Source organism: Canis aureus, chromosome 19, assembly GCF_053574225.1.
Source record: "Canis aureus isolate CA01 chromosome 19, VMU_Caureus_v.1.0, whole genome shotgun sequence".
NCBI lineage: Eukaryota > Metazoa > Chordata > Mammalia > Carnivora > Canidae > Canis > Canis aureus.
The window spans coordinates 6,499,233-6,522,866 of NC_135629.1; the positions used below are offsets into that span (position 1 = coordinate 6,499,233).

General features: G+C 37.4%; 1 protein-coding gene across 5 annotated transcripts in view; it reads left to right on the plus strand.

The window, feature by feature from the left end:
* Nucleotides 1–23,634, plus strand: part of TMCC1 (transmembrane and coiled-coil domain family 1) — a 243,468-nt gene that overhangs the window by 184,057 nt on the left and 35,777 nt on the right. The window contains exon 1 of one of the 5 annotated variants that reach the window (XM_077857741.1): nt 15,654–15,951. The exons of the other annotated variants lie outside the window; for them this stretch is intronic. Within the exon in view, the coding sequence (XP_077713867.1) occupies nt 15,889–15,951 (63 nt within the window). The 5' untranslated portion in view covers nt 15,654–15,888. Of the gene's footprint in view, nt 1–15,653; nt 15,952–23,634 lie in introns of those variants that run through there. 5 annotated transcript variants of the gene reach the window in all.

Genomic DNA, 23,634 nt, shown 5'->3' on the forward strand with positions numbered 1-23,634 from the left:
GTTTAAGTCATATGTGTAATGCATACATTCCAGAGAATTCTTTGGCAATGTTGGCATTGCTTGAGTTTTCTGTACAAATACCTAGAATTTACAGTGGCAATTCAGAACATACGTGTGTAATCACTTGGTCATATATAGGTGCTTTATCTTTTAAACAAATGTTATTTTTATCGAGCTGCCACTATATCAAACAAAGAACTTTTAAAAGATAAAACACCTCTCACGTCTAAACCTTACATTTCTAGTTGGGGAAGATGACAATACAAAATAAAGCTAGTACGTAAACTACAGGGTGTGTTAGAGAAGGAGGATGAGCTATAAAAATAATAAAGTGGGTAAGTGAGATTGGAAGTGCTGGGGGGGATTGCTATTTTTAAAAAGATAGTAAGTCTCATTAAAGAGACATTTGAGGAAGGGCTTGAAAGAAATAAGCCGGGTAGCCATACTACTGATAAATGAGCATTCCCAGTAGAGGGTACCGCCAGAACAAAAGCAGGAGTGTTTCTGATTATATACAAGGAATAGAAGGGAGGCTGGTATATCTAGAGCAAAAAGGGAGGACAGAGTGGAAGGAATTGGGGTTTCAAAGATGTAATAGAGTTTCTCAGTTGTCTATTACAGTATAACCACTCCAAAATTGAGTGGCTTAAAACAACTATTTTATTTCCTCACAGTTTTGTGAGTCAGCTATTTGGGCTAGGATTAGTTGAATGGTTCTTGTGCTGGTCTTGCCGAGGTCCTTATCATTCCTGGATGGCTCAGGTGGAGCTGCATGGTCAAGGTGGGCTCCCTTACATATCTGATAGTTGGTTCTGGCTGTTAGTTGAGTCTGTCTCCATTTGGTATGTGGATTTTAGCCTGAACAGCTATAAGGATGGAATTGCCATTAACTGAGATATAAAGCCTTCTGGAGTGCAGCAAGAGAGAACAAGCCTCAATATAAAAACACATTTCAAGTTTCTGCTGTGTCACATTTGATATTTCACTTGGCCAAAGAAAATCCATGACCAAACCCAGTTTCACAGGATGGAGAAATTGATTCCACTTTTTTTTTTAAGATTGTATTTATTTATTCATGAGAGACACACAGAGAGGGGCAGAGACATAGGCAGAGGGAGAGAAGCAGGCTCCTTGTGGGGAGTCTGATACAGAACTTGATCCCAGGACCCTGGGATCACGCCCTGAGCTGAAGGCAGACACTCAGCCACTCAACCAGTCGGGCATCCTTCTACTTTTTGATGGAAGGAATGAGAAAGTCAAATTGTAAAGAGAAGGGCATACTTGATTGGATGAGTTTGTGGCTATTAATCTCCCACACAGAGAGCCAGATCAGAAATGCCCTTGAAGCCATTTTTAAGGACTGGCTTGTTCTTTGAATGTAAACAGAATGCATTGAAGAATTTTAAGAAGAATGACATGATTTGATTTTTATTTTTAAAGAATCATCTGGCTTAGTACTGAGAATAGATTATATGGTGGTGAGGGAGACCAGTGAGGAGACCATTCTAGTAACCCAGACAAGATATGATCATGGCTCAGACTAAAGTAGCAGAAATGAAGATAATGAGAAGTGATTAGATTTTTTGATGTATTTTGAATGTACAGTCAACAGGATTTTTTGGTGGATTGGATGTAAGGTATGAAAGAGAAATTGATGACTACAAGGATTTCAGCTTGAACAGCTGGAAGAATGGATTTGTCATTTAACTGAAATGTAGTCTTCTGGTGGGGCAGGTTTTGTGGGAAAGAGCAAGAGTTCAGTTTGAAATATCTGTTAGATGTCTAAGTGAGAATGTTGAATCGACTGTATGAGTTGGAATTTAGGAGTTCTGGGCTGAAAATAAAATTGAAGGAGGTATGACAATTAAATGGTATTTAAAGTCAAGAGACAAGATGAAGTTACCAAGAGAGAGAATGAATGTAAATAAAGGCAAGAAGGTAAATAAAGGAAAAAGAACTGAGCCCTGAATAATCCAGTGTGAGAAGACCAAGAGGAGGAATAGTGGCCCATGATGGATGAAGAAAATCAAGACACTATGGTATATTGGAAGCCAAGTATAGAAACTTGATAGGAGGAGAGAAACATCACCTCTGTCAAATGATGCTGCTAGGTTGAGTAAGGTAAGGACTGAGAACTCATCTCTGAATATGGTAATGTAGGGGGATGATTGGTCATCTGACAAACATTTTTTTGGTAGAATGATGAGATTAAAACCAGTTGAGTGAGTTTGAGAATGGGGAGAGAGGGATTTGGAGACTGAGTTTTGGATCATTTTAATGAATTTTACTTCATTAGGGAGCAGAAAAGTGAGCAGTAACTGGTAGAGGAAATGGGGTCAAAAGTTTCTTTAAGGTAGGAGATGGGGAAAATGTTGATGGAAAAAAATTAGTAGAGAAGGAAAATTGATCCATTTCTTTCATTTATTTTATTTAATAAACTTAATGTACAGACACTAATCAAAGCACTTTATGAATATGAACTCACCTAATGCGAGAATGAAACAGTGACTGGCCACTCAGTATAAAGTACAGTAATAGGTGCTCTCAGGAGTTGAGTAATGTGTAAGACACATCTCTGACTTAAGGACTCATGGTCTCTATTAGAAAATATAAACACTCGCAAAAATAAAAATAGGAAGGTGATATAAAATAGAAGTTACACTGTTTATATAAGTTTAGAGAAGGGAGATTATTTTCAGCTAGGGAGTAAGGAGTGTCCATAATTTAATTCCAGTTAAATAACACAGTGCCTTTAAACTAAAGATAGGCTCATTTGGACTTCATATATTTTTACCTTGAGCATAGACATGAGTGTGTGTGTTGTAAGTGTAGACTGGGGACAGGGTTCGAAGTAGGAGGGAAAACATTGTCAATATATAGTCTCAAGTGGTCAAAAAAGCAGAAAAGACCTCAGATACTCCTTTCTCTATTGCCATAATTGTCATATTCATGTTTATACTTCTAATCCCCATATGTAGGTAGGAAGGGGAAGGGTATGTAAGTGTACATGTGAAAACTGCCTATGCATCTTCAGTACCTAGAGTACAAGTAGTCCTCTTTTAGTCCTCTATTTGACTCTATTAGATACACTAGATAAGAGCCTATCTTTGATTTTTTTAAAGACTTATTTATTTATTTATTCATGAGAGACATACAGAGAGAGAGGCAGAGACATAGGCAGAGAAAGAAGCAGGCTCCATACAGGGAGCCCAGTGCAGGACTCGATCCCAGGACTCCAGGATCACGCCCTGAACCGAAGGCAGACCCTCAACTGCTGAGCCACGCAGGCGTCCCGTATCTTTGATTTTAAAATAGTTTGGGGAACAATCCAGATTATTTTTCAGACAAGTAAAATGGAACATTTGAGAGGTATAACCCAGGAAATAGAATTACAATAATTACAATATGTCTTTTAATTCTCAATTGCTCTTCATGAAAAGTGTAGTGGTTGTTGGAAATCTGAGGATAAGTAAAGAATGCAAACTATTTAGATTGATACTTGGGTGAAAGAAAGGATTTTATATTCAGTGGAAATTTGTGAGGATAAGTTTATAGAGAATCATTTCTGGAGAGTGTAGGAACTTAATTCAAGTTGGCTTTTTTAATCTGGTGGTTCCTCTATTGTCTATTTTTTAAAAAAATCCAGGTACATTCTGGGGCAACTGGGTGGTACAGTTGGTTAAAGCATCCAACTCCTGGTTTCAGCTCAGATCGTGATCTCAGGGTCAAAGTCAACCCCTGCATCAGGCCTCACGCTCAGGTCAGAATCTGCTTGATACTCTTTCTTCCTCCCCTTCTGCGCCTCCCCCCTTTCTCATGCACTCGTGTGCATGAATGTGCTCACGCACTCTTTCTCTCTCTCTGAAAAACAAACAAAATCTTTTTTTTTTAAATATAGACACATTTTAATTATGTCTTGATTGCAAGTTCAGGGGAAGAATTCTTCTGGGGATGCAAAAGAGCTCACAAAAAGGAATATAGATGGCCAAATTACATATCAAACAATGGTCACATATATTCCTAATTAAAGGAATGCAATTGACAATTAAAATGAAATTTTTTTAATATTTATTTATTCATGAGAGACACAGAGAGAGAAGAGGCAGAGACACAAGCAGAGGGAGAAGCAGGCTCCATGCAGGGAGCCCAATGTGGGACTCAATCCCAGGACTCCAGGATCACGCCCTGAGCCAAAGGCAGATACTCACCGCTGAGCCACCCAAGCGTCCCATAATTAAAATGAGACCTTATTTTCACTTATCAGAGTAATCAAAATGCAAAAGTTTGATACCTAGAGCTGGCACAGTCATTTGCCTACACTGTTGGTAATAGTCCAAATGCTGTAATATTTCAGAAGGGTAATTTAGTAATCTCTACCAAAGTGTAAAACATATGCACTCTCTGATACACTGATGGAATTTACATTATTAGTATACCCACAGAAGTTTACTAAGATATACATAAATATGTTATAGTATTGTCATTTAAAAATGGGAAGAAATCATTTTGTTGTGGGTTTTTTTTTTAAGATTTTATTTATTTATTCATGAGAGACACAGAGAGAGAGAGAGAGAGAGAGAGAGGCAGAGACATAGGCAGAGGGAGAAGCAGGCTCCATGCAGGGAGCCTGATGTGGGACTCGATCCCGGGATTCCAGGATTATGCCCTGGGCCAAAGGCTGGCGCTAAACCGCTGAGCCACCCAGAAATCCCCAGAAAGAAGTAATTTTGATGCCCATTTGAAGTACCACAACATTAAATAGCTGATATTTAATCAGATATTTAAAAGATAGTGCAGCCTTCTTCCTTACCAAGGAACCAGAAGCCATATTGTCACCATTTGACAGCTATCAGTTGGGTTCAAGGGAGTCTTGTTTCCTAGAAATAAAGGCTTTTCATTTATTCTGTTAATAGCTGTCACTAGAGCTAAGATGTGTTCAGAGTGAGAGATCAAATACTCCAAGATGAGTCTCACCAAAGAGCTATTAAGAGCAGCATCAGCAATGGTAAGAAGCTGCTAATTAGAAAATAAATCTTTAAGAAGTAAAGATTACATGGATTAATATGTGAGAATGAAATGGAGGAGTGGGTAGTCTGGAGAAAGTTTACCATAACTCTACATCTTCAGATAATTCTTTTAATTTCTAAGAGCTCCATTTTCATTTTAAAGAGCAAAACTGCCAGTAAGGTCACATAATTTGAGAGGAGAAGGAAAAGAGAATTTGTATTACATACTTCTTCCTAAACTAAAGCTGGTTTTAGATTCTACATCATTGCATTTACAATTATGGTGCGTACCTTTTATCATATTAAATATAGGCCATTTTCTGAACAATCTAACTTTTGCCTGTTTAATGTTTTCCCTTGTATGAGCTGTGGTAAATTGCTTGCGTCATTTGACTGTTATTCTCCACTGAATTAATTATATGCCAGATTACCTCTGAGTTTTTGAGCCGGATAAAGAGAAATAGTAAAGCCAAGTGCAGGACATCCAGGTGGCAGCTGTTCATACCTCAAACAATGAGCAAGATCTGTAGAACTACACTCAGTATCTTCTTTTGGAGCATGAAAGTAGGATTAGAGTAAGGTAGAAATCTTAATTGGCTCTTACTGACCAGGTGGTTATGGTTTTCACTGATCAGCATGAACATTTTCACCTTGGAGAAAGGGCTCTAGATTGCATTGCTATTTTTTTTTCTTTTCTTTCTTTTCTTTTTCTTTTTTCTTTTTCCTTTTTTTTTTTTTTTTTTTTTGCATTGCTGTTTCTAAAAAGGAGAATGATTTTATCCAGGGACTGAGGCTCAAGAGACCTGGTTTATAGTACCAGCCCTACCATAACTAGATAGGAACTTGGGGAATTCAGTTAATGTGCCAGAGCTTTATTTCTCATGATAAACCTGTTTCACAAGATAACCTCTCATGATCTTCAGATTTTAGGAGGCTCAGATGAATATCATGTACATAAATACACATGTACATATATAGATTGGTTTTAAAAATAAAATATATATTTTCCTATAGCTCTCAGAAACAGAGACTCAGGCCTCAGACTTTGCATATATTCTGTTTCTAGACAATTACTAGGTTTGAAAAGCAATTATTGTTATTTTTAAATAATCTCTACACACAAGAGATTATTGAGGCACAGACTCCCAACCGTGAGATCAGGAGTCACATGCTCTGCTGACTGAGCCACCCAGGTGCTCCTAAAAAGCAGTTTCTTAACCGATTTCCTTCATTCCTCCCTCCCTCCCTCCTGGGGGTGGGGAGGCGTGGCAAAAGGAGAGGAGAAGAAAATCTTAAGCAGGCTCCACACACTGTGTGGAGCCCAATGCAGGGCTTGATCTCACAACCCTGAGTTCATAACCTGAGATGAAATCAAGATTTGGACGCATAACCTGCTGAGCCACCTAGGCAGCCCATGATTACTATTTTTAATTGCAAACTATAGACAGTAAATGAAGAACTTTACCTTGCTTCAGCTGGAACTAATAGTATACAGGAAAACCTGGATTTAGATAAAGTCGTTTTATTTTGGGTAGAGTGATTATTTGCTTTGAAATCATTCATTTTATAATTTCTTTAACCATTTTTAAGTCCAGTGTAATATTATTAAATGTAATAAATATTATCCTATATGTAAATCTTTAATTTGCATATTGTTTTGCAGAAACCAAATTTGCCTTAAATGAGAGCAGTGTATCTTTGATATTAATATCTGAGATCTGCCAATTAATACATTGGAATTGAAATTAGTAAAATATGTACATTGAAATAGGTGTATGTGTGTACCTTTAACATTTACTTGATCTAAAATTTCTGAACATTAAGAGTCTTAAGGTAAAACTATAATGCTTAAGTTCAGTTTTTATTAATGTTACAATTAGGTGTAGCAAGGTATTTTCTAGATACTGTTAATTCTTTGAAAAACAGACAAATTTTCAGTCTACTTAGCACTAAATTGTTACCGTTAAGGACTAGTGGTTAGGAGTACATGAATAAGTACTTTATAAAAGAAACCCTAATGACTAGAGTATTAAACAGATTTTCTAAATTTGAGTTATCCCAAGTAAATTCATTCCCTTTTTTTTTTTAAAGATTTTATTTATTTATTCATGAAAGATACACAGAGAGAGAGAGAGAGAGAGAGAGAGGCAGAGATACAGAGATACAGGCAGAGGGAGAAGCAGGCTCATGCAGGGAGCCCGACTTGGGACTTGATCCCGGGTCTCCAGGATCAGGCCTTGGGCCGAAGGGGGCACTAAGCCACTGAGCCACTCGGGCTGCCCTTATTTCCTTTTTAAATAAGATTACTATATTGGTGGATTAGAGGTACTCTGAAAACAGCATATCTAGATTTCAGCAGTGCCTTTAACAGTTTTTTATGATATCTTTGGGGGGAAATAATAACTGATTATTCATAACTGAGTAAGTGAATGAGACTATGAAAAGAGTACTAACTAGATAAATATCAGCCTGGAACAAGTTCTCTGATGGTTTGCTGCAGGATAGTTCCTGTCCTGTTCAACCTCTTCATTAAAATTCTTGGTGAAAGAGATTGCTAATGTTAATCAAGAGTTGAAGATGTCAAGCAGCTAAAAAGAATAATTAAAATTTTGAGCCATATAATTGGAATCAATTGGTATTCGCAAATGAAAAGCAGAAGTCATCACATATGTGATTCAGCTGTACCACATATATGTAATTTATGGAAAGGGCAACTATTCTTAACACCATTTTCAGTTGAAGAGAAAGCAAACTAGAACTAAATTAAATGCTACAACTAGGTCTAGCAAATCTCTTAACACTTAACAAAGTGATTTAGATACTGCACCAAAGAGAGTCTATATAGTGGGATCTTAACCTAAATCAGAAAAAGTTCCTGTTACAATGCAATACATTTAAGAATTAGAATGTCTTAGTCATTCTTTGAAATTAAAATTCTAGAAATGAAGTGTTATTAATTTTACCTTAATATTAGGATATTGTATCAGAAACGTTCTTGTTAGTATAATTAAAACGTGAGACACCCTGAGAGCAAAGAGTTCCTAGTAGTTGAGAAGAATAAATGAAATGACTAAGAGTATCCCCATCTCAATTTTGTTTACAAAGAAACACTAAAAGAACATTGTTATCAATTATTGATCATGAACAAATTTGTCTTATTAAAGTTTTCCCCCGTAAGGTTATTAAGACAAGCACTAGGTTATTGGGAATTCTGATTAGGACTTTTCCATTCCAACTCCCTAGATTAGTAGTCTACAAATTCTATAATACCTTATAAAGCCTTAACAGTTTTCTCAATTATAACTTCAAATGTTCTACAAATTTTTTATCAAATCATAAGGAGATTTATAGTTTTTTATAAATTTATAGTTTTTTATAGATTTAGTTTTTTCAGAACACATCATAGAAAGATAAAAAAATATTTATTTCATGAGTGGCTGCTGAAGTCAGGAACAAACTAGAAACAGTTCCATATTGATTTTCTAAATAATGGCTTGAAAACAGAAATCTTCCATATTTATTGCTTCTTAGTCTTATATGAGAAATTTGTCCCTCAGACATTTCTAATAAATTCATTTAATCATGGGGTGGGTTATGTTTTGGGGTTTCTTGCAACTTTAATTTGGGATCCTGTGAACTTTTGCGGAGGAGGTAATTATTTTTTATGTGGTTGTAGAATCTTAGAAGCTAAGCCCAGTCCTTAGAGAATTAAAATAAATTTATAAACAAATACTGCCTAGTAATCAAAAGTGGTTCTATAAAACATTGAATACAAAAGATGGAAGATTCCAATTCAGAAATCAGCCACAACTATCTGTAGATTTAAATAATATAAGCATATATTAGAGGTGATATGATTTATGGTTTTATTTTTTACTGATATATTCAACAGACATTTGTTGAGCCTATCCTGTCTCCTTGCCCTGGAGAACCAGAAGTGAATGTTGGGCCTTCCATATGTAGTCACCCCTGGTTTTTTTTAAATAATCATAATGAATTGGCCTTATATAATTTTTAGGGAGCCTTATCTTTTTCTTTTTTTTTTATTTTTTTTATGATAGTCACAGAGAGAGAGAGAGAGAGAGAGAGGCAGAGACACAGGCAGAGGGAGAAGCAGGCTCCATGCACCGGGAGCCCGATGTGGGATTCGATCCCGGGTCTCCAGGATTGCGCCCCGGGCCAAAGGCAGGCGCCAAACCGCTGCGCCACCCAGGGATCCCTTTAGGGAGCCTTATCTTATAAGTAGTTTGACTAGGACCATAGATTGTTGACCTGTGTCCAGAAGTCCTTAGTTTAGTGGTTGAGAGTTTAGTGGTCTCCTATGTTAATTTACCCGTTCAAATACTATACAAGTCTGTGAACTCTAATGGAATAGAAATATCAGAACAGGGTTTCCTCTCTCTTCTTTGGAACAGGTAATTATATTGTTATATTAGTTTTTTGTTTTTTGGAATTTTGTGTGTTGTTGTTTTTGAGAGAGCATATGATTGAGGGGGTGTACAGAGGGAGAGGAGGAGAATCTTAAAGCAGGCTCCATGCCCAGCATGGAGTGTGATGCAGGTCTTGATTTCACAACCCTGAGACCATGACCTGAGCTGAAATCAAGAGTCGGACACAACTGACTGAGCCACCCAGGCACCCTTATATTAAATTTTTTACAATTATATTTATTCATGAGAGACACAAAGAGAGAGGCAGAGACATAGGCAGAGGGAGAGACAGACTCCCCATGGAGAGCCTGATGTGGGACTCACGCCCTGAGCCCAAGGCAGATGCTCAACTGCTAAACCACCCAGGTATCCCTAGATTTTTTTTAAAGTATTTCAAATAGGTTGAATCTAAGGAAATCAGGCCAGTGAACAAAACAGCATCTCTTGTTGGATTCTGACAAGTAAAATCAAGATTGAAAACTTATAGATATTTAAAGAATGAATCATCTTTTGTGAAAACTCTTGAATTGTAAAATTCAGTCAGATTTTAGATGTCCAGGAACCTGTCAACTCATCTCCCACCCCACCACTCCCACCACACCCTTCCCCTCAACTTTTGGAAATGTGAGAGAGTATTTTGGTTGTCACAAAGACTTGGGGAGGGAAGTGATGCTGGCGTTTAGTACGTGGAGCCCATGGAGGCCATAATGGCCAAAATATCAAGAGTAACCTTGGTTGGGAGCACAGTCTCCAGGCATATTTTCTTCTATTCTTCCCTTTTTCTTCCTCATTAGAAAGTGAGAATCCCAGATATATAGACATTAGGAGTAGTAATATGCCCTTAGTACACTTATGCCCTTTGCACAACAGTCATTTCGTGTTTTATAGCCTGGAATTTCTTTAAGGAGCACCTGGGTGGCTCAGTCAGTCTGCCTTCGGCTCAGGTCATGATCTCAGGGTCCTGGGATCAAACCCCACACCGGGCTACCTGCTTAGCTAGGAGTCTGCTTCTTCTTCTCCCTCTGACCCTCTCCTTCCACTCCCCACTTGTACTCTCTGCTCTCTCTTGTGCTCTCTCTCTCTCTCTCAAATAAATTAAAATAAAATATTTTTTTAAAGGAATTTCTTTTGAGGAAACATTGGTATGTAAATTAGAATCTGAAGGGACATTAATTCTTAATATTAGAACATATTTATTGACCGCAGGAGAAGGTGTCCTGTTACTTTCCTTATCTTTTCTCCTTTATGATTAGAATCATTAACTACTCCTGTGTGTGTATCTATTGTGTATACATTGATCCAGTTCAGTGAAGCTCTAGGAGTGAGTTTCCTGGCTTGAGCTTTGACAGTGAACCTGTGCTTATACTATTTTTCAGGAACAATGCAGATTCTCATTCAACCCGGGATCGAGTCCCACATTGGGCTCCCTGCATGGAGCCTGCTTCTCCCTCTACCTATGTCTCTGCCTCTCTCTCTCTCTCTCTGTCTCTCATGAAGAAATCAATCAATCAATCAATAAATAAAGTATTTTTTAAAAGCTTTAAAAAATAAAAAATAAAATGTCTATGCCAGGTGACACACTGTAGTTTTGATCTAAAGCAAAGATTGGCAAATTTTTTATATAAAGTTCTGTATAAAATATTTTAGGATTTGAGGGCCACATTTGCTGTTACATACTGGGTTTTTTTTTTTGTTCTTTACAACTCCTTAAAAATGTGAAAATAGTTCTTCACTCTTTTGTAAGAGCCTTATAAATATAGGCAGAAGACTGTGGCTTGCTAACTCCAGCTAAACAATTGTTTTTTAATTAGATGCTTTGAGAAATAAAAGGTCAAGGATCCAAATGTTAAAGGTTATTTTTAAAGGTAAAATTACAATTCTTGGGATGCCTGGGTGGCTCAGTGGTTGAGCATCTGCCTTGGGCTCAGGGCATGATCCTGGGGTCCTGGGATCAAGTCCCTACATCAGGCTCCCCATGGGGAGCCTTCTCCTCTCCTTCTGCCTATGTCTCTGCCTCTCTCTGTGTGTCTCTCATGAGTAAATAAATAAAATCTTAAAAGAAATAAAAAGTTTTTTAAAAAACTTACGATTCTCATACAAAATGAACACGCGTCAAAGTTTTTTTTCACTCACTAATTAACCAATTGTTAGGAACTGGTAGGGTGTTAAAATCGGTCCAAATGAGAATTGGACTTAAGGAAATCAGGAAATCTATATTCTCTACCAGCCAGAATTCATTTGCATTGCATCATCAACACTGTCCACAGGGTAATTTCCATTTCTGCAGAGTTGCAAAATAACCTAGCTAAAGTCAAAGTTGAAGACTTTTTTGCAATCACATAACCCCAAAGGATCCAATAGAGAACAATGGGCATTCTCTTGAAAGGACACTTGAAATCTTTTATCATTTAGTCTTTCACAATTTTTGCTGACAATTTCTCATCCCTCTTGTGATCTGTCGTAATTTCCAAAAACTATTCTTGATCACAAAATGGTTGGTCTCATTATGTTTGACCTATTTACATAGGTACCATAAGAATGCTAAAATGATACAGACATCCTTGAATTTTCTTTGCAAATCCAGAAGTGTTAGTTGTTGGGTTTTTTTAAGATTTTATTTCTTTTTATTCATGAGAGACACAGAGAGAGAGAGGCAAAAACATGGCAGAGGAAGAAGCAGGCTCCCTGTGGGGAGCCTGATGCAGGATTTGATCCCAGGACCCCAGAATCACGAACTGAGCCCAAGACAGACGCTCAGCCGCTGAGCCACCCAGCTGCCCCAGAGCTATTAGTTTTGAGCCACAAAATTATGTATAGAAGTTTTCAAAAAGAATCTTTGGTTGGAATTTTAAACACCTCTTTTATTTACCATTGCAAGGTTAGGAAACCATGCTTAAGAAACTCACTAGATTTCACCTGCTATGCTGATAAATTTGTGTGAGTTAACATCAAATATCCCAACATTTGCTCTGAGGCTTGCAAAATGGAAGTAACTGACCTTCCTTACCACCTATAAGTCAGAGGACCCTGTAACCAAGTATCAAGTAGGTCAGTTTTCCTAGGGGGAATTTTTGGGAAGCATTGGTGCCATATATGAAGTCAACTATTACTCCTTAATGTGATTTTTCATATCTGATTAAATGAAAAATCATTCTCAGATATAGCATTACAGGTATATATGGTCATATAATCCAATTATAGCCTGATAAAAAGGAGATAAGAGTGTTATCAATCCTGTGCAAAATAACTGTATTGTCATAAAAAGCTAAGGAAAACTCAGAAAATTCAGTAAGTTCCTGAATGCTGAGTATTCAGTGAAAATCAGATACCACCTATTTTATTTCGAATCACAAAAACAAAAATCTATTAAAATGTGGCTTGAAAATAGTTTAAGAAAAAAGTGAAAGGACTTCCTCATATAGCCACAAAAAAAAAAAAAAAAAGAATATAAAGGTAACATCAACAGTATTCTACACAAATAACCACAATAAAACTTCCTTTATCAGATCTTTGAGTGTCATTAGTTCCTGTTCAGATAGAACTTGGGTCAACAATCTATTCTCATGCAACATCTACTTCGAGCTAAAAAGCATCCTAGACATCCTGATACAATATAGGGGTATAGTCTGAAAGCATGTCCTTAAGAGTCTTTTTCTTTGGAGTAGCAGTAGTTTATAGAGTACCTTGCACAGTCCTTTCCATGAGACTCTAAAAGATAGTTTTAGGTATAAAAGTTACTCTAGGGACACCTGGGTGGTTCAGCTGTTGAGCATCTGCCTTTGGCTCAGGGTGTGATCCTAGGATCTGGGATCAGGTCCCACATCGGGCTCCCAGCATGGAGCCTGCTTCTCCCTCTGCCTGTGTTTCTGCCTCTCTCTCTGTGTGTGTCTTTCATGAATAAATAAATAAAATCTTTTTTTAAAAAACAAAGTTATTCTAAAAAAAACACAAAGTTATTCTAAAAGTTTTTACTTTACTGTATTTTGGACCCAGTTTTAGGAAAGAAAAATTAAGAGTTGGCAAAGGAGATTTGAACCCTTGATTAAGATAGGATCATGGGTGAGAAATGATACTTGGTTATTGGGTCAAAATGACAATAAAACATTATAATACATATTAAGGGAATGCAGTTGTAAAGAATCTTAACTCTTCCATCAGTACAGAACCTTTTTTTCTTTCTGGGTTGGTTTGGTTTGGTTTTTATTCATTAAGAACGTAATGAATCAAACATAAAGCCAGAAGGTTTTTCTGCTCAAATAAAATTACACAGGTGATTAAAAAAATAATCTTTCGTGTTATAAGATGAAGGATTAATCTGTAAGCCAAGGAAGCAAGCTCATCAAAACTCATCAAATTTTGCCAAAAAAAAAAAAATTTGCCAAAATATTTTTGCATATTTCATGGCTTCTTTTCAGATCCCAGTAGCATAAACCATGGCAAATCAAATTCATTTCCTAAGATTTGTCCTTTTTTCAAATTCTGTGACAGACTGCCACTTTACTTTGGGACAAAAATGTTCTTTTTCCTTGAAAAACAAAAGGACTCATATTTCTCTATCACTGTTGTTCCTTGTATAGTCGCAACCACCTATATCAATTATAACTTGTATTTCAGGGAGAAAACTGAGTGGAGGGAGCAGATAATAATAATAATAATAATTATCTGACAAACACAAGCATGTCAGGGGCACCGAGGTGGCTCAGTCGGCTGGATGTCTGACTCCTAATTTTAGCTCAGGTCATGATCTTGGGTTCATGGGATCGATCCTAGTGTTGAGCTCTTTGTTCAGTGTGGAGTCTGCCTGTCCTCCTCTCTCTGCTTCTCACCCCTCCCCAGTACCCCCCCCCCCGCTCTTTCTCTCTCAAGTAAATAAATAAATAAAATCTTTTTAAAAAAAGATCTTAGCAGTAAGGAATGAGGATAGAAGTTTTCTCTGAGTGGTGAGATTACAAATTTTTGCTTTCTTTTATGCCCACTGGTGTTTTCAAAGTTTTCTATAATGAACATGATTATCTTAAAAGAAGCTATATTAAAAATTATAATAAACAGAACTAAGCAAACATTCGCTGGTGTTGATGCTAGCTGTGCAGGATTGCTTTTTCTCTTGTTTTTGTAGAAACAAATATTTACTGTGTTGAAACCTTGCAACTTAATTTTTAAGCGAAGACAAAATTTGTATTAGTCATTAAATTCTTTATTAATTTGTTCTGGATAGTCAAGATCAGAATTCAGTGTCTCTAGAGATAGAACAGGAATTTCTGGAACCATGATTTCAACCCAGAATTTTCTTCAAATTCACTTAAAGTGATTTGGATTTTATTCATCTGATTTAAACGAAGGAAGGTACATGAAGCTGGTGAATGCTGATGGAAAGACCTTCTTTGACCTCTTAGTACTATGCTGGTCTGAGCCTCCAGCCCCATACTTAAGTAGAAGTACAGAAATTTTCATAGCTTTAGGCACTAAACTCTCAGATTGTCTTGTCTGATTCCTTTCTGTGTATTAACTTCAGAGAAATATTTCTACATATTCTACAGACTACACTATATTTTATAATAACTAAAATTCTTCCTGTGTGCATTTCACAGAACTGCTTTTACAAATGAAAAAATAAAGCTCAAATCTGATAGTTTGTCTAACTAACATGACTTTTTCGGTGCAGGAACAATCTCTTTAAAATGTGCCGTTCTTTAATGCAGTATAATGGGTATTCAATAAATAGCATATGATGCAGGAGCCAAGCCTGGGCTAAAGATTGTGGTGTTTTAATCTATTGTGTAGATTTCAGTAAACTCCAGTGCCATTCATTAAGAAGCATTTTTCCCCTTCATCCATAGTGAATAAAACTTCAGCATCTCATGCTCAGTTTTTTCCTACTCAATTTTCGTTTAAATTATCTTGTGAACCTAAGATGGAAAATAAGAAACATTAGGAAATCATAGAAATTGTTTCAGAAATCTTTTAGTCCTTTATCTAAACATGGGTAGATTGGTTTTTCTTTGTATTTATTGAACCAGGCTGCCTAAACATTTATTTAGAATGTTTTTAACCTTCTTTAAGCTTTTCTCTAAACTGTACCTGGTTTTAAACAAGAAGACAGATGTGAATGGTGAATTAATGCCCTGTAGCTTTAAATTCAGCCAGTTTGATGCTTTTTGTTTTTTTATAAAAGCTGCTCACAGCTCCAGAAGAGAGGCAGATACTGTCTGTGATCTCCATTCTCAGAGTAAAACTATTCATTTGCATTAGCAGCTCAAGCAAACCACACACACACACACACACACACACACACACACACACACACGATGCTTGTTTGGCAGAAGCTTTCTGTTTATTCAGCACAGAGTCCTCCCAGGCTCCCAGATGTAGAAAGCTCGAAGAGTTGATGTATGAGACAGAACCGGAACTGTACATAGGCTAAGTGGGCACTGCAGAAGATTGCCTATGCGGGGATGTTGATGTGGTGCAGCTGTACCTGCCTGTTCTGTGAAAGGCACTTCTCTGAGGCTGTGAAGGTGAGAAGCCAAGGGATCCACTAGAAGCTTCATTTCGGCTGGCTCTTTGGTGGGGGAATGCATTCCCAGTGGTAGCTGTCCTCATTTACAGCGTTATTCTCGGAAACCAAGTATGTGCAGCCGTGACAGACTGCCACAGCTTCTCTGCAGTTTGGAAGCGAGGACAAATGGAAAGAGCACATAGTCAAGAGAGGTTGTGATTTGTTCTGACTATCCAAGCTTGCTCTGACAGTACACAAATGAAGGATGAGCTTTGTGGCAAGCAAAATCAGCAGACTGCCTGACAGGGGGTTTTGGTAAGATAAATGTATTGCTTGTGTTTTGGGAGGGAGGGTTTCTTGGTTTTTTAAATTATTATCTTTATTTTTCTAAATCAGCTACATAGAATTGCCTCTTAGTGAGAACTAAAAAATTTTGCAGAATCATATTTGATGAAGAGGCATGACCCAAGAAGCCAGAAAGGAAAACATTATTCTTGATCATTCAGTTGTGACCTTCAGAGATAATCATCAGGTTTTCTCGGCTGTCCATGAACAGGCAGAAACCAGGAATTTCCAGAGCAAAGAATGCCAACTAACAGATACCCTTTCTTTTCTTTGAACAGTTATAATTACCTTCCTTTTTTCCTCCCAGCTTTCCCTATGCCCTAACGTGGAAAAGAAAAAATAAAAACTCCCTGCTCTTATTGAATTGTTGCCACTGGAACAGTAATAGGCTGAGAACATAAGTATGGAGGTGGAGGAAGGCAGGATGAGGAGTCTGCTATTTTCATAGCCGTGCGTTGGTGGGTGTTTGTCTTGGGTTCATTATCATTGCTGTTCAATATCAAGTGGCTGTTAGTGCTATATCTCTTTGCCTGTACTGTGATTTAATCCCTTTATGTTCTATTTTATATGGTTTTCTTTGCCAGACCCAATTCTGTCATTATTAAAACTTTTTCTGTTACCATTAATACAATTAGCGTTTATTAGAGAAAAGATAGTTGTAGAAAGTAACCCTGAAATATTTATGGGCCCCAAGAAAGATAAAGACATTTTCTCTTTAAAATTGAGGTTTTCAGCAGATTTTGGGGTCTTGATTTTGGAATCTGTAACAAACATTTTATGACAAGTTAAAGAAATGGGTTGTATTAGATCTTGGAAAACCTACCAGAATCACAGACATTTTCTCTTTAAAATTGAGGTTTTCAGCAGATTTTGGGGTCTTGATTTTGGAATCTGTAACAAACATTTTATGACAAGTTAAAGAAATGGGTTGTATTAGATCTTGGAAAACCTACCAGAATCACTTTGCTCTAATCTACTTCAAGTTGGATCCTGTATCTTAGATTTTTCTAAGCCTGAGGATTTACTTTTCCTCATTCTAACTTAGGCAAATATTGCTGGAAAATATGTTGATTGTTTTAGTAGTCTAACCTGAGATCTTGTTCCCAGGCCCCTCTTCTCAATAGTAGAGAGAGCCAAGATTCCTAGCTGTTTAGAGAGGGCACAGAAGAGATCTATTGACATCTGACTTTTTGCTGACTCATTGGTTATATAAGCCTTGTAAATACAGTTATCCATATACTCTATTAGGTTACTGGGCAGGTGGGCCCCTTCCTGTTTACTGATCTTTACTTCTCTCAGCATCCTTCTCCTTCCTTAAGCCTTTTTGATGATATACTCTCAACTATTTACTAAGTGAATTCTAAGCAGTGAATGGACAAATCTTTTTTTTTTTTCTTTTTTGGAATTGCTTTAACTCTGTATTTTATCTTGATTTTGATGAAATTCCAAGTTCTATATTCTCTTGACACATGAAACTCACAGTAATAATACCTTTCCTCATTTATGGCCTGGTTAAAATAACAACTTCCTTTTCTATCTTTGAGAGCTCAGTTCAAATGCCATGTTGCTCAATTCTTCTGACCTCCCAATCTAAAGTAGATTTCCCTCCCTTAACATTATTCCTTCTCTCACAGCACTTGGTTTTCTTTTTTCCATTGTAGTACTTCTCACAATTTTTATTTGACTACTAGTTCTTCCATTTCTGCCACTTTTCTCCATTTAGCCATTAAGCCTCATGAAAGAGATACTTTGTTTTGCTCATCAGTATATGAGCAAACACCTAGCAAAGGGTCTGGCTGAAAGTTGAAGATAGGATAAGTAGGCAGTATTGTATGTGCAAAGGCCCGGTGGTGAGAAGAAAGGATGAGCAGCAGGGGTTGAAAAAAGCCAGTTTGACTAGAGTAGGAGAAGCATGCTGTAAGAAGCAGTTAGAGAAGTAGATCCAGAGCCATACATAGGACTGACTTGATAGACCATAGTCAGATACTTGTTCTTTATTGTAAGAGTTTTGGGAGGCTACTAAAAGAATTTAAGCATTGGGTGGTTTAGGACTTCTTTTTGCCTTTTTTTTTTTAAGATTTTATTTATTTATTCATGAGAGACACAGAGAGAGAGGCAGAGACACAGGCAGAGGGAGAAGCAGGCTCCATGCAGGGAGCCTGATGCGGGACTCCATCCTGGGACTCCAGGATCACGCCCTGGGCTGAAGGCAGACACTCAATCGCTGAGCCACCCAGGTGTCCTGAACTTTTTTTTTTTTTTTTTTTAAGTATACTTAACTATGCCCAATGTGGGGCTTAAACACATGAACCCAAGATCAAGAGTCTCATGCTGTACTAACTGAGCCAGCCAGGCACCCAGGACTTCTTTAAAAAAAAAAAAATTGGGGGATCCCTGGGTGGCTCAGCGGTTAAGCACCTGCCTTTGGCCCAGGGCGCGATCCTGGAGTCCCGAGATCGGGTCCCGCGTCGGGCTCCTGGCATGGAGCCTGCTTCTCCCTCTTCCTGTGTCTCTGCCTCTCTCTCTCTCTATGTCTATCATAAATAAATAAATAAATCTTTGAAAAAAAATTCTCCAGCTTAACTGAAAGCCTAATTGAGTGTAGGTAGATCAGTCAACATGCCATGAGAGAGATGACAAGAGTTTGTTCTAAGGTGATGGCAGTGGAGATAGATTGGAAAGTATTATAATTTGGTGGAAATTTGGAAAGTAAAATAGGTAGGACTTGGTGTTGAATAGAAGCAAAAGGCAGAAGATGTCAGGAATTATTCCTGGGCTTTGATTTGGTTTGGTTTGGTTTTGGCTTTGGGCTTGTTAGTAACCTGATGAGTAGTGATGTTTTTCCTGAGATAGAGAACACCATAAGAAAACCAGGTTTACAAGAGATTCATGGTGTTTGGTTTCGGACATGTAGATTTTTATATAGTCAAGTAGCTTCTAGATCTAGATTCCAGAGAAGATTATACTATTACCATTGAGGAGCGTTCAGAAATATCCTTGGAATAAGACAGCCCGGGTGGCTCAGCAGTTTAGCGCCGCCTTCAGCCCAGGGCATGATCCTGGAGTCCCGAGATCGGGTCCCGCGTCGGGCTCCTGGCATGGAGCCTGCTTCTCCCTCTTCCTGTGTCTCTGCCTCTCTCTCTCTCTATGTCTATCATAAATAAATAAATAAATCTTTGAAAAAAAATTCTCCAGCTTAACTGAAAGCCTAATTGAGTGTAGGTAGATCAGTCAACATGCCATGAGAGAGATGACAAGAGTTTGTTCTAAGGTGATGGCAGTGGAGATAGATTGGAAAGTATTATAATTTGGTGGAAATTTGGAAAGTAAAATAGGTAGGACTTGGTGTTGAATAGAAGCAAAAGGCAGAAGATGTCAGGAATTATTCCTGGGCTTTGATTTGGTTTGGTTTGGTTTTGGCTTTGGGCTTGTTAGTAACCTGATGAGTAGTGATGTTTTTCCTGAGATAGAGAACACCGTAAGAAAACCAGGTTTACAAGAGATTCATGGTGTTTGGTTTCGGACATGTAGATTTTTATATAGTCAAGTAGCTTCTAGATCTAGATTCCAGAGAAGATTATACTATTACCATTGAGGAGCGTTCAGAAATATCCTTGGAATAAGACAGCCCGGGTGGCTCAGCAGTTTAGCGCCGCCTTCAGCCCAGGGCATGATCCTGGAGCCCCGGGATCGAGTCCCATGTTGTCCCGGCATGGAGCCTGCTTCTCTCCCTCTGCCTGTGTTTCTGCCATTCTCTTTCTCTCTCTCTCTCTCTCTCTCTCTCTCTCTCATGAATAAATAAATAAAATCTTTTAAAAAAAGAAATATGCTTGGAATAAAGTGCAAAACAGTGGTTTAGACTGACCTTGGGAGCTCATCTCCCACCAGAACCCTATTTTTATAGCTTCATGAACCTTTCAGTTATCTTTAGAAAGCGACTACATTTCCTTCTCCTGGGCTTTTGCTTATACTGGGTTGTCATCCTGAAATGCCTTTCCTTACCTTTTTTTTTTTTTTTAATCAAAAACTTCTTTCTTCAAGGATCGTTTCTTTTCTTTTCTTTTCTTTTCTTTTTTTTAACCTCCTCCAAGAAGCCTCCTCTGTTCTCTTTCCCTTCAGAATATGTGACTCCTTTCTAAGTACTTTGCCTTCATATCTACTGTATCATTTACTTAATCAGACCTGTATTTCAGTTGATCATTTTCACGTCTCACCAACTAGATAATGCGTTTCTTGAAAACAGCGATTTTACCTTTTTTTTAGTGCCTTATATAAAGAGATCAAAGGATAATTGCAAAATGAATTAAATAGTAGAAACCTCAGTCCTTTGTACAATCTGCTTCCTTAATATAATAGGATCATATCCTTCCTCCATCTGTGTATTCCTAATTTTCTCTAGGCTGTCTCTGCATTTTTACCCTGCAGATATCTAGATACATCAGAGAAATGTTCTTCATTTCATATGCAAAATCCCTGAAATAGTCATTTTCATTATATATTTTATTTGTAACTTAGTGGAAAAACTGAAATCTTGCTATTCCTCATCACCTGTGACAAAAATGGCCAAGACAGGAAGGACTGGCATCCATAAAGAAAGTAGAGACACCTAAGAGATGCTACTGTGGTTACATTGGAGCAAAGGAGTCATGACAGAGTAAGTCATGCAGGTGTCTGAGGAAAAGCATTACAGGCAGGAGGAACACTAACTAGCAAAAGCCTTGAAATGGGTACATGCCTGGTATATTCCAGGAACAACAAGGAGGCCTTTGTAGCTGGTGGCAGTGGAGTAAAGGAAGGAGTAGTAGGAGATACAGTCAAGGAGGTAACAGATGTGCTACAGGTGCCAGATCATGGTTTTTCAGGTCATTGTAAAGACTTTGACTTTGACTCAGAGAGCCCTTGGCCATTTTAGGTGTAAAAGACTATTGTGACCTGATACATTTTTAAAGGATCATTCTAGCTGCTGTATGAATTGATTATAAAAATATTATTCCAGTGATAGTTACGAGCCTATTGCAGTAGTCCAGGTAAGAGCTGATAGTGGCTTATACTAGAGTGGCAGCAGTGGAGATTTAGTGAGAGATATCATCAGATTCTGCAACTCTTTAGCAAGTAGAGCCCAAAACATTTGCTGGAGCAATGCAGTATATGTAGGGGATAACAACATAGACTCTGAATCAGACTGTCTGGGCTCAAACATTGGCTTTGCCACTTCTTTACTTCATGATCTTAAACAACTTAAATTCTTTATCTTTTGGTTTTCTTAGCTATAAAATATAGTAATACCCATCTTGTAGTGTCATTATAAGAATTATGCAATTTACTAAACATACAAAACATTTAGAACATTGCCTGGCATAAAGTAAGTACTGTATGTGTATTAGCAGCTATGATTATTGATATCGATAACTGGATAGAGTATATGAGAGAAAAAGGAGTTAAAGTTGACTCAAAGGCTTTGGATATATGCATGTAGATCAATGAAGTGTGGCCATTAGCTGAGATGGGGAAGACTACAGGAAAAACAGGCTTGGGGGGGATATCAGGAACTCAGTTTTGTACATAGTAAATTCAGAATGACTATTAGACATCCAAGAAGAGATACCAAGTAGGGAGTTGGATATATGAGCTAGAGTTCAGTGAAGTATGGGCTACAGGCATACATTTGGAAGTCATTAACAAAGAAATGGTATTTAAGACCATTTTAAGAGGAAGAAGAATACTTAGACCCTAAAAAGAGTTTGGGAATGTATAGTTTGGATAGAGCCTCCATCCTTCAAGCTACTGAACAAGTTCAGGGATAACCAGGTTATCACACCCCCATGGAGCTTTCCAAAATCTTTCATTGCTTTAGCAATTTATCAAAATTGAGTGAAATAGGATTAAGCTGAGGCTTAGAAATCTTTTAAGAAAACCTGTGTCATAAAAGTATTTGTGGGGAATTAACTTGTAAAGGGGAACTCCTTGGGGGCAAATTTTACAAATTGGCTAATCCACACATGGATTTTTTTGTGTATTTTTAAATCCTCAGCAGTGACAACATTTCTGTGTGACTCTCTTTTCCTAGTTGGTACATACTCAGAAAATAGATACAAATTTTAGCAATAGCCGATTTGTGTGCTTCAAACTATTCATTCTTCATTCTGAAGCCTCGTGAGAATGATTTTTGAATAATCCATAGCCTGAGTCACTATTTCTTTTTAACAAAATATAATCTCAGAAGGAAATTTGGATCATTTATTCTAAATGTCATGTATCCTCATATGACATTTTTAGCATTCAAGCATGAAGTCTCTGCATACTTCCAGTAGCATACATGAACTGATATTTGAAACTCCCTGATTAGGTTGAACAATGGCACCTTTCCTTATTTTCATTGAATGTTACTGATTCTTTCTTTTCGTTATCAGGGAGAGATCTTTCTCTCACAATCTGTTACTCCTCTATCAAATTTTCTTAATTGGATGATCTCTTAAGTTCCTTCTAGCTCAAAGAACTTATACTTATAAAAATAACACTTCACCATAATAACCACAACAAAGCAGCATGTTATTGTCAACTTACACCATCACTACTAGAATGGCAGTCTCCTTAAGTGCCTATATATATATATATATATATATTTTTTTTTTTTTTTTTTTTTTTTACTTCCAGTGCCTAACATAGATAGGCCCTGTTCATAGGAGACATTCCTCAAAGGTTTGTTAAAATGACAGTAAATCATCTGACCAAGCTCTCGTGAGTCCAAACATCAGGCCTGGCAGTGCTAATCCTCAATCAGATCTTTTACGTAAGCTAGGAAACCAGTCCTCCTGTGACAAAGCAATTCTGAGTAGCAGTCCTGGATCCTATAATGGATATTTTATAGTTGGGTTGGAGCAAGGTGGGCCAGATAGGATGTTAACAATCTAAACTGATACTGAACAGAGTCAGTTTTTCCTCAGCAGCCTTGGAGGAATGAGTATCCTCTATTAAAAGCTATTTTTCTTATAAAAATTCTCATGTTTATTCCATTTGTAGTAACATAGGCTCAGTCACTTATATGAGACTAGAAGGATCATGTTAAGGAGATACTAGTGAGAATTTAAATTAAACATTTACTGGGTATCATTGCACAAAGCATTGTGCTAGCTTCTTAGAGTACAAAGATGAATATGATTTAATCCCTGTCCTCAAAAACTTAGGTCAGTAGATGCAAGACACCCAAACAATCATTTCAATATAATGTGATAAAGACATTGAGAGAGGTGTGTTTAGCTATATGGGAATATGAAGAAAGCCATTAATCCATCTGGGAGAGAGAGATTGTCAGCAAAGATATCCTGGAGGAGATTACACCTGAACTGGGTCTTGAAGG